The 11,809-nt window shown below is 51.3% G+C and overlaps 1 protein-coding gene across 1 annotated transcript; it reads left to right on the top strand.

The window, feature by feature from the left end:
* The first annotated feature begins 4,360 nt into the window (after nucleotides 1–4,360).
* Nucleotides 4,361–7,264, top strand: FAM43A (family with sequence similarity 43 member A). The gene has a single exon (XM_023551645.2). It carries the CDS (start codon nucleotides 5,559–5,561, stop codon nucleotides 6,828–6,830), a length of 1,272 nt encoding a protein of 423 aa, XP_023407413.2. The 5' UTR covers nucleotides 4,361–5,558; the 3' UTR covers nucleotides 6,831–7,264.
* Nucleotides 7,265–11,809: the final 4,545 nt, after the last annotated feature.

Raw genomic sequence — 11,809 nt, 5'->3', positions numbered from 1 at the left:
CAGTTGTATTTTGAGCATCTTCCAACCTGAGGGGCTCATCTTCTGGCACTCCATGAGACAATGTTCCACTGCCATTCAGAAGGCTTTCACTGACTAATCCTTTTCAGAACTAGACCACCAGGTCTTTCTTCCTAGTGTGTCTTAGTCTGGAAGCTCAGCTGAAACCTGTCCACCATGCGTGGCCCTGGTATTTGAATACTGGTGGCATAGCTTCCATCATCAGAGTAACACGAAAGCCCTCACAGTATGACAAACTGATACATGTGTGAGGGAAAGTCTTGTCATCAATTTTCCCCTGGTCTAGGAGCTTTTCAGCACAGGGACTCTGGGTCCAAAGGATGTGTTCTGCTCCTGGCACTACTTTCTTGGTGCTATGAGATCCCCAACATAGTCACAGTATTATCATTCAATATATAATAAATATTAAGATAGTTTATGTTCATTTTTTTCCTTACTAAGTCTTCAAAATCTAGTATGTATTTTATACTCCCAACATTTTTCAGTTTGGATGAAGCATATTTCAAGTGCTGAATAGCTATGTGTGGCTATTGGATAGAACAGGCTAGAATGTTCTTCCTCCATCTTTGCAAGGCTGCCTCTGTCTCATTTGGGTCTCTGCTCAGACAGACCTCTTCCCTGACCATGCTGTCTAAACCGGCCACCTTCTAACTGCTTTTTTGTCTTCTGAAACTTATCCCTACCTGATATTTTATTAGTTATTTGTTTATTATCTGTCTCCCCATAGGATATCAATTCCATGAGGGCAAGGACCTGTCTGTCTTCTTTAGCACTATGGTCCTGATAACTATGTCACATCCCTACCAGGCTTTCAATAAATGTTTGTTGAATGACTTTAAAGATTCCAGGTTTGTCATCGGCCATCTCCGAAGCAACGTCCATTCAGTGGTGCTGGGGGAATTCAGTGGGGTGTTGGGGAGGGGAAAGTAGGGAAGGAAAAAGCATTATTAAAGAAGTAAACCAAAAAGAAACCAGATCTGTGGCCATGGAGTCAATTCTGACTCATAGCGACCAAATGGGACAGAATAGATCTTCCCCATACTGTTTCCAAGGAGCGGCTGGTGGATTCGAACTGCCGACCTTTTCATTAGCAGCCTGAGCTCTTAACCACTGTGCCACCAGGGCTCCATTAAAGAAGTAAAGTGGGGGAAAGGCTCAGTAAAGCCTTCTGTGAGTCGGTGACTGACTCTCCGATGTCAAACGAAGGGGTGGGTGTAGGACTCCGTGATCACACTGTGTTTTTTCTCCAGCTGTGACTTGGCTGTGTGTTGACTCCACCACTGGCTTTTCCGGTTTTTTATAAGAAACCATCCCACATAGCAGCACTTCTGTCTGGCGCCAGTAGATGGGGCGGTGCCATTAAAAAAAGTCCAGCCTGCAGTGTCCAGCCAGAGTTTCTACTCCAGCTTCTGGGATGTTCCGTTCTGGAACTGCCCTGGGTCTCAGGTCTGTGTTGTGGGCGCACAAACCATGCCCCAGCCTCCCCAGCTGAAGAAACACCACCTCAGTGTGCTTTCCGAGGAAATGGCCAGTATCTCCCTGAGGTGAGGAGGGCCCCAGAGGCTGGCCCTGGCCCAAGCCATGAGGAGACAGCCCGGTCCTTCTCCTGGGTCTTTGAGCCCAGGCACAGAGCATGACTCACGCACCAGGGTGTTTGCATTTTCCTAGAATCTCTCTGTGTTCTCCTGAAGCTGAAAACAAGCTTATTAAGAAGAGAGTCAAGGCGGGACAGACTAAGCAACAAGAGTGGCTCTGTGGGCCTGTGTGTCTGGGCTGGGCACCCTGGTTGCCATTGAAAAGCCTGGCTCAGCAGTGGAATCCTTCTCCCTGCCACTATGGTCCACTCGTTTCCCTGCCACACGTGATGTGCAAGGCGGTGCCCCTGGGAGAGGCTGAGACCAGCCTTAGCTCCCTCAGTAGCGCCCATCACCCTCCTTCTGCCTCCTCCTCTAAGCCACTTGACCCCAAAGGGAAGATGCACCATCTACTCCGTTGCTACTACAGGATATTCCAAAAATGTGAGCAAAAGAGGATTTAGTCCTGGTTTACGTGACTCATTACAATCCTAACTAGCTCATGCCAACACCATACCTGGTCTTTGTCCATTAACCCGTCAGTACATTTCAGGAAAGGAGACTGGTGGTGCAGCGGTTAAAGCGCTCGGCTGCTAACTGAAAGGTCAGTTGTTGGAGCCCACGAGCTGCTCCACAGGAGAAAGATGTGGCAGTCTGCTTTCATAAAGATTACAGCCTCGGAAACCCTATGGGGACGGTTCTACTCTGTCCTATAGGGTCGCTGTGAGCTGGAATTGACTCGAAGGCACAGGATAACATATTTAATAGGGCACTGGTCAGATGATATCCTGGGACCAGTCAGCTGTGAACAGACCATCCTGCCCCTCAGAGACTAGACAGGCTCCAAAAGCATGATCAGGAGACTTTCTTGCTTCACTGTTAGTCTTTAAACTCCACCCTAATCTGCACACGTGCCTGCATTTTCATGTCTGTACATTTGCTGTTCTTTATGCCCTGAAAGTCCTTCCATCCTTTCCTGCCTGGAGAAGTCCAGCTCATCCTCCAAACATCACCACTTCCATTAAGCCTGTCCTGGTTTTCCTAGTCACTGTGCACGTTTTCTTTTTCCAGCCTCTGACAACGCTTTGGCTCCTCCTCATGGCCTTTAGCCTACTCTGCCTTTCGGTTCACACGTGTGTCTCACTCAGTAAAGCATTTATTGGGTGCCTGTTTGTTTGTACCAGGCACTGGGGAAACAAGGTGTTTTCATAGAACCTGTGTTTCGGTGGAAGCCCAGAATTAGGTGGTTTACTTCCTTCGTGGGACTGGGAGCTCCTTGGAGATGGGAATTGGGTCTCTGTCATCTCTGTCCCCCTGGCTGCTCCTAGTTCAGGGCCTGGCACCAATAGGTACTCAGAAAAGTTACTTAAATTGAAATTTACCCTGACGACACTAAGAAAATTGGATTAGAACTCAAAAGAAAGGTTAAAAGTTAGCAAAGGTAGAGGGCCAGGAAATTTCTAGAAGGGGCCACAAAAACCCATTGCCATTGAGTCAATTCAAACTCATAGTGACCCTATAGGACAGAGTAGAACTGTTGCATAGGGTTTCCACGGAGTGGCTGTTGGATTCCAACTGCCGACCTTTTGGTCAGCAGCCCAGCACTTAACCACTGTGCCACCTGGGCTCCAGAAGTGGCTACAGTGTTTTTGAAATCAGGAACCAGCACAGAAACCAGGGACATCCAAGGTCTCCAGGGGGCTGAGCCTGTGGGGTGGAGGTGTGGTACACTGTCCTTCTCCAGGGTAGGCCTGGGAATTGATGAAGCTCTGCAGGACATTTATCACACATGATTTTTTTTTTTTTTTTTTTCTTTGAGCAGATCACAGAGCCAAGCAGGTCATTTAAAGGGCCTAGATATATGAGTTACTAGCCAGGGGTCAAGGTAGTCAGATGATTAAAACTACATTGCCAGGAGGCACATGAGAAATAATTTGACAACCAAACAAAAAATGTCATTTGAATTTTTACCAGGAATTCTCATCCAAAATGTGTTAATGGTATAATAAAACTGAATAGCTGGCTTGTCAAAGTAAACCGAGTTTTAACCCTACACGAGCATTATTTACAAAGGGTTATCTATCTCAGAAAACGGTTCTCTTCTGAGGCCTGACAGTGGGAGGGGGTCATGCTGGGGGGTAGCAGCCAGAACCACTTTATCTACTGTATACTATACTCTGTACAGTATACTCTGTATACTCTGTCCTGTAGGGTCGCTATGAGTAGAATCGACTCGATGGCAGTGGGTTTGGTTTTTTTGGTGATACTATACTGCAGCCCTGGTGGCACAGTGCTTAGCAGTTCGAATCCACCAGGCACTCCTTGGAAACCTTTTGGGACAATCCTACTCTGTCCTATAGAGTCGCTATGAGTCGGAATCCAGTCGATGGCAACGGGTTTGGTTTTTTTTTTTTTTAAACACACTAAATTGTTCACTCCCTGGACCTTATTACCACCCATCTCACTATCTGATGCTTGTTCACGTGTGAAGAAAGGGCTTCAAAATAGCAAAGATAAGTCTTGGTATTTTCCTTGCCCCTCTTTGTTTTCTTTAATAGAGTCAAATTCTGTAAATAATATTACACAACACCCAGTTCTTCTCAGAGAGCTGCCACACAGGAGGGAACCGCTATTTTCCCAACCTTTTTGCACAGGAAATTACAGTCTACGATCCCACCTTCCATCACCTCCCCCAGAGTTTCGATCTAGACGTACATCTATTCAGTGAGTAGCAATTCAGCCTGGAGGTGGTGTCTGAGTTCAGGTTCCCTTTGCTGTGGGGCAAACCCAAGTCTCGATGATTTCTGTAGATAAAAGAGACGTTGGTAAATTTGCGATGTAACGCCAGATTGGACCCGTCTCGCCCCTCCCTCGACCAATGGCTGCCACCGGGTCCCTTTAAGAGACCAGGAGCCCGCCGGGCGTCGGTGGCCGAAGCGGATCTTCTTTTCTGCTCCTCCCCTGCCCCGCGCGGCGAATGGTTCGCGCCGGCCTATATTTACCCGAGATCTTCCTCCCGGGCCGTAAGGATGTGAGGCTGCCGAGCCGGCCACCGCGCGCAGCACTGAGAGGGCGCGCTGCAAAGGCGGGCCGCTGACGGACGGGATCCCGGGAGCAGAGCTGAACGACCCCGGGAGGGAAGTAATGAGATAGCAGCCGTCCCGGAGCCGATCATGGGCGCGCCCGGCCCTCGGAGCCCCGTGCTGCCCTGGCGGAACCAGCGGGGACAGTGAGCCGGTCGAGCGCGTCCCCGGCGTCCGGCCGGAGCGAAGATGCAGTGAGCCACCGCGGGGCTGTGCGCGGGGCCCCCCGTGGCCAGCCGGACCCGCCACCTGACCGCACTTTGGGCCAGCAGTGATTCTGGGACCGGCCCAGCGGAGGGGCTCTCTGTCTCCAGCACCCCTTGGGGGTGGGGAGTCTCGGCTCTTTGGCGCACTCGCTGCTGAGTTCCCGCAGTTTCTGGCCCGAGCCCCGGGGTTGTGGGTGAGCGTGAGGGGGTCCCTTTACACGTTTGCCGAGGAGTTTCTGCGTATTCTCGCACCATCCCGGGTGCTTTTGCTGGGGCTCCCTCTGTTTGCAGCACGCATCTAGCTTTTCCTGAGACATTTTCTGCTCCACTCTCATTCCGTCTTTCTCTCGTTTTGCTTGCTTGAGTCTTTGCCTTCGCCCTTGCCCAGGCTAGAGTAATTCTTTGTGAGCACGCGTGCTATTATTTTATTTTTTTTGAGCACTTGCGTCTGAATATTTTCTTTTAATAATTCTATCTCCACCCCCTGCGGGGTTCCAGAACTACCCCTCCCCCCGCCCCCCTTATCCTTCCACCACTCGGCCGCTCCCAGCAGAGTTTTTTTTTTTTTTCCCCCTTGGTCTTGCCCGGGCCAAGCCCTACCGGGGCGGGTGGCTCAGCCCGGCTCGCACCCGGCGCTCCGCCGCCGCAGCCTAGCTGTGTCGGGGTGCCCTCCGGAGATGCTGCCGTGGAAGAAGCACAAGTTCGAACTGCTGGCCGAGGCGCCACCGCGGCAGGCGTCCAAGCCCAAGGGCTACGCGGTGAGCCTGCACTACTCGGCGCTCAGCTCGCTGGCGCGGGCTTGTCCCGAAGGCGCGCTCAGCCGGGTGGGCAGCATGTTCCGCTCCAAGCGTAAGAAACTGCACATCACCAGCGAGGACCCCACCTACACCGTGCTCTACCTGGGCAATGCCACCACCATCCAGGCGCGCGGCGATGGCTGCACGGACTTAGCGGTGGGCAAAATCTGGAGCAAGAGCGAGGCGGGCCGTCAGGGCACCAAGATGAAGCTGACGGTGAGTGCGCAGGGTATCCGCATGGTGCACGCCGAGGAGCGCGCGCTGCGCCGCCCGGGCCACCTCTACCTGCTGCACCGCGTCACCTACTGCGTGGCGGACGCGCGGCTGCCCAAAGTCTTCGCCTGGGTTTACCGTCACGAGCTGAAACACAAGGCGGTAATGCTGCGCTGCCACGCGGTGCTCGTGTCTAAGCCCGAGAAGGCGCAGGCCATGGCCCTGCTGCTCTACCAGACGTCGGCCAACGCGCTGGCAGAATTTAAACGCCTCAAGCGGCGGGACGACGCGCGTCACCAGCAGCAGGAGTTGTTGGGCGAGCACACCATCCCTATAGTGCCGCTGCGCAAGCTCCTCCTGCACGGACCTTGCTGCTACAAGCCGCCGGTGGAGCGCAGCCGCAGCGCGCCCAAGCTCGGCTCCATCACCGAGGACCTGCTCGGCGAGCAACAGGAGCAGGAGCTACAGGAGGAAGAGGAAGAGGAGCACCCTGAGGGCTTCCCGGAGGAGGAGGAGGACCGTGCAGTGGAGGGGGGCCACGCGGAGGAGGAGACCGAGGCGCAGCGGACACTGGTTATGGCTATGCATTTCGAATGCGGGGACTTGCTGGACACGCTGGAGAGCGGCCGCGAGGAGGCGCTGCGGAGCGACGGGGTCTCGCTGGGCCGGGGGGACGGGTCGTCGCCTCTGCTGCTGGGCAGCGCTGCCGACATGAAGGCCGAGCTGTCGCAGCTCATTAGCGACCTGGGAGAGCTCAGCTTCGGCAACGACGTGCGCAGCCTGCAGGCCGACTTGCGTGTGACGCGCCTGCTGTCGGGCGAGAGCACTGGCAGCGAGAGCTCCATAGAGGGCGGGGGCCCGGACGCCACCTCTGCCACCCCTGGGGACCCGTCGGGGTCCGCTGATGGCGCCAGTCCGGAGGAGCCCCACTCGGGCTGAGCTCCCAGCAGCCTCCTGCCCGCGACCCCGGCGCCCCACTGTGACTCCCCACCCTTCCTCCGACAACTCTCCTCCGACCGCCCCCCAGGAAAGGGGGAAAGGACAGTTAGGGTTCACACCTCCGCTGGGGCTGAGGTCCAGAGTTCCACCTGTCGCCTCTCTCCCCACGTTTGGCCGCGGTGGAGAGGTGGGCGAGTGGGAAACCCCTGATAGGGAGGGAGGGAGAGCAGCCCCCTGGGGTGGGGGTGGGGGGTGAGGGAAAGGGCCGGCTGAAGTTAGCAAAGTCCCACAGGCTGAGGTGCCTGCCGGCCGGTTTCCTGTTTTTGGGGCAGCTGGGGCCGAGAAGGAGGGGTTAACTTCCTCCCCCCACCCACTACTGGGAGAGGCCTGGCACTGTCATTGACGTGTTATTAAAAAAAAAAAAAAAAAAAAAATTGCCCTCCCAAAGTTTGAGGCTTCAATGGCATCCCCCTTCCCCAAGTCTTTTTGGTGCGAGAGAGCTTGAGTTGTTTACCTCAGATTCAGACCCTTGAAATTCTGCCAAATTCCTCAAATAATAGTTTGGGGGAGGGAGGATGAAAGTTGCATTTTGTTTACAGTTCAAGACATCTAATACCTAAAAAAAGGAGTTTTCCTTTAGAAACACACAGGCCTTTCTCCTGCTCCAAAGAGCTCATGCCATGATACTGTGTAAAATATTTTTGCACTGTTGTGAAGTATTTTCGACATCTTTTTTGTTTTGTACATAACCGTGTTCTCCAAGCTAAGTGTTTATTATCTTTTGCTGTGCAAAAGGGACGTGTAAGATGTTGTTCGGTTGTATATACGGAAATGTGTATAAAATGTTTTGTTATTTTTTAAGAGTAACACTGTTCTGGTTCTGTTTACGTGCCAGTCGGGAGAGAATAAAGAGGAACGTTGAACAGAGCAGGTGAGTGTCTGGAACTGCTGTTGAAGGTGCTTGGCCTTGGCCGTGGCCGTGGGTGGCAGAGGGTGTGCTCATTCCCAGGATGGCATGGCAGGACGGCCTTTGGCCTTTGTACTGTACGGGAATGATTAGGGGAAGGGGCCAACTTTATGCCCAGCCTTGGGGTCCTTCTGGACCTCTTCTACTCTGGGTGCTGTGGTTGGGGCAAGCCATCTCCTTGAGCATATCCTGTGTGTCGTTAAGTTGTGTGAGTCTGGGCTTTTTGAGTTAACACTTGGAAATGCCAGGATGAGTTCTGTCCCCCATTCTCAGGTCTTGGAGGTTGTTTGTGGAGGAGTGACACTCAAGGTCAAGTGTGGTTTTGCCACTCCCTTCTCTGGGTCATGTAATGATCAGGTGTAAGGATACTCTATAATCTGTTCCTTTACAAACAGCTCCAAGAGTTTATGAGATGGGGTAGAGACAAAGGAAGTCCCCATGGGGCTCTCTGAGGCGCGGGACCATCTTTGTTTTTCCTGGGAGGAGAACCAAGGCAAGGGAAGCCGAAACGTTCCAATCATGAGTCATGGCGCAGGTGGGGTGGGTGGGCAGCCAGGCCACTGAGTCCATTTCCTTCCTTTCCACAACCTAGAGATGACCCTGTGGGGGAGTGGCATGGAGGTCAAGGCAGAGGAGAGTGGTTAGAGCTTGGTCTCCATGTATGTTTTAGGGTTTTCTTGCTTTCTCTGAGTTTGTTTCTGTTGTAAACTTCAAACAGATGTCTCTAGTTTGGCCAAACCCCATCAGCTGGAAGCTGTAACAAGGTGCCGCCTAAACTGTGCCGTAGCAAAGTATTTTTCCCTTTACCCTTTTGGGCCCCTTTTCCTGTGTTGCAAAAACGAATCTCACTCCTGGCCTTCCCTAGTGTCCTGAGGAGCCAGGAGAAAGTCAGTTTGCTTTGTTTTCATCATGAATACGTTCAGAGCAGCTGGATCCAGAAGTCCTAAGGCATCCGGAGTTCACTTGAACTGTAGGGGAAGGGAAGGTGAGATTTTCTTCCTAATTAATGGGAGTGGTTGGAGCATAAGACTGTCTTTGAGAGACAAAAGCAAAGGGGAGTTGAGAAATGTTTAATTAAAACATATGCAGAGTCCTTTTTTTTTTTTCTTAAGAACATGAGGACAAGGTCCAGGCCTTTGATTTGATTTTGGTTCAGTCGAGAGTCCCTGTCCCCCAATACCTCAGATACACATGATTGAATGACATTTCAAAACCTGCAGGTAGAGAGAGGTCAGAAAAGTCAAATCCCACCCTACCTGTACACTCACCTTGGTGTGCCTTCCACACAATCTCACCTGATTGGCTGACAGCTGTGTGGGCCATCACTATTCTGCATGACTAGATTTCACATCTCAAATGATTCCCGCACGTGGCCAAGTACCTCTGCTGTTTGGAATGGATGAGAACATAAAACAGGATGAACGTAATAAGTGTGATACCGCCTGTGTCCGTGAGAATGCCAAAGTTGCCTTTCATCTGTGACAGATGGGGCCTGGTGGTTGATCCAGAAATTTAGACAAAAGACATTTAAACCAACACCATCAGTAGGTATAAAGCAGCTATTTCTTTAAAGTCGGCTTTTTCCTGTTAACTGACTTAGAAATAGGGGAAGGGGCTTAGAGGCTGAGGAAGAGGAAAAAGCAAACAAAGCCCACTGCAAAAAATCAGCTCCTTTCCTCCCGCCCTCCTGGTACCTTTCCCTCCCCCTCTCCTTCTTCCCTCTATTTTTTGGCTTTTATCCCTACTGCACCCCAGGCTCAGGCTGATGTAATTCTAGAAGAGATGAGAAGGTGATACGTGACTCGCCTCTTACATCTCCGTCTTCCAGGGATGATATCACTAGAGTAAGGAGAGATGTTTTGAATGAAGGAAAAAAAAAAGGCAAACACAAAACCCATTTGCTTCTGACACTCAAAGGGAAAACAGTGGCATGCAAAAAAAGCAAGGCTAAGATGAAACATTCCAGAAAGCACCTGAAGTCTGGTTTCCTCATCACATTTCGCTTTTCCTTCTTGCAAGGTGAGGCTCGTGTTTCTCCTTTACGTAACCTGATGGTACTTTAAACGCGATGAGACACTTCCCACATTCTTTCCTGGTCTAAGTCATCCTCCATGTCCAACAATGCGGCATTGACAGCCTGAAAAGCTGAGTGACTTCCTGCGGCGAGAGAGATTGTTGCAGGGGTGGCAGCAGGAGTCCAGGGAGGAGGCATGCGTCACCCGCTCTGAGCACAAGCATCCCATGTTCGTTTGTACTATTTGTTGTGTGTGTTGAGGAAGAAGTAGGAAGGCATAGAATAAATGAGAATATTACACTGGATATCTGGATCTGGCTGCTTCTTTAGCTGGGGCCTTTCCTGCTTCTGGCTCAACTGTGTTCATAGGCCATAATGCCCACACCCAGCTCTGGAGTGGCCCCATTGGAGCAGCCCTGACTACCCACCCTGTTAGTGGTTTGAGTGGCTGTCAGAAGGACCTCTTTTCCTGCCCTCATTTTCATCTTCATCCCACTTTCTGCTGTTCCCACATCATTCCCTCCTTGCTTCTCTTATTACCCAGCTCCCCACCTGGTCCCATTTCATTTCTTCTCTTGAAGACCTCAGACTTAACTCACCTAAAAGAAGAACCAAAAAGCAAACAAAAAACCCCCCTCAACCATGATGGTTTCAGAGCAAGAACGCCCCCTTCGTGCGCACACACACACACACACACACACACACACTCCTCCCTGCAAAAAACATCCCACAGTCAGCATAATGGTAGATTTTAAACAAACGAGAAAGGCTCTTATACTCTAAGAGCAAAATTCCCTCCCAGGGGACAGAGCTGTTTTCAAGGGTTCTGCTTGTGAAAAGCAGAGAACTGGCTGGTAGAATCCACCTCTGGCACCATGTGGGAGATTAAAGGACCTTGTGGGAGTTGCCAAGGATCACGAGAAACATGAAAATTCTATTAGGAGAAGTTGCCCTCTTATCTAACAGGATTTGGGAATTTAATAAGCATCGAGGTCCAGCTGAATTATGTCCTCTGTGGTATGAACGCATCAGTAGCCCTAGCATCTGCTGGTAAGGGACGCATGACAAGCTAGAGATGTGTGTGGACTGCTGGGGCCAGGAGCCATGCCTGGCACGTGGGACATGACTTCGGGCTCCAGAGAGGCATGGGGTTGCTGGGACCAGGGCGTTCTGTCCTCCTGACCCCACCATGCTTTTCTGCACACTGGATATCTGGATCTGGCTGCTTCTTTAGCTGGGGCCTTTCCTGCTTCTGGCTCAACTGTGTTCATAGGCCATAATGCCCACACCCAGCTCTGGAGTGGCCCCATTGGAGCAGCCCTGACTACCCACCCTGTTAGTGGTTTGAGTGGCTGTCAGAAGGACCTCTTTTCCTGCCCTCATTTTCATCTTCATCCCACTTTCTGCTGTTCCCACATCATTCCCTCCTTGCTTCTCTTATTACCCAGCTCTCCACCTGGTCCCATTTCATTTCTTCTCTTGAAGACCTCAGACTTAACTCACCTAAAAGAAGAACCAAAAAGCAAACAAAAAACCCAAACCTGTTGCCATCGAGTTGCTTCTGACTCATGGCAACCCTCTAGGATGGAGTGGAACTGCCCCATAGGGTTTCCAAGGAGTGACTTAGATTCAAACTGCCAAGCTTTTGGTTGGCAGCTGAATGCTTAACCATTGTGCCATCAGGGCTCCAGAGAAGGTCTTAATTTTAAGGAAAAACAAGCCAAGCATACAGGCATCAATCAGCCAGCACCAATCCTGCAGTTCCAGAAGGTGTTCTGGCACTGGCCCTACTTAGAGATGATCAAACTGGGGCACGGAGGGGTGATGTCCTTCCCAAGATCAAGGAGGGATCAAGACCCAGGAGTGAAACTCCTGAACTGATGCTCTTTGCACATGCTTCAGGAATGTATGGCTTACAATCAGATTTTAAGCTTTGGGATGGCGGAAACTGGTAATTTTTCTTTGTCTTCCTTTTATTCCCACCACGCTTCATATATG

The sequence above is a fragment of the Loxodonta africana genome, chromosome 1 (assembly GCF_030014295.1).
Source record: "Loxodonta africana isolate mLoxAfr1 chromosome 1, mLoxAfr1.hap2, whole genome shotgun sequence".
Classification (NCBI taxonomy): domain Eukaryota; kingdom Metazoa; phylum Chordata; class Mammalia; order Proboscidea; family Elephantidae; genus Loxodonta; species Loxodonta africana.
Note: the sequence above shows the minus strand (reverse complement) of the source record. Positions and strands in the feature narration are given on the sequence as shown.

What these genes read in the sequence shown, in the direction of transcription:
- FAM43A (XM_023551645.2), top strand. Translation starts at nt 5,559, where the DNA reads ATGCTGCCGTGGAAGAAGCACAAGTTCGAACTGCTGGCCGAGGCGCCA.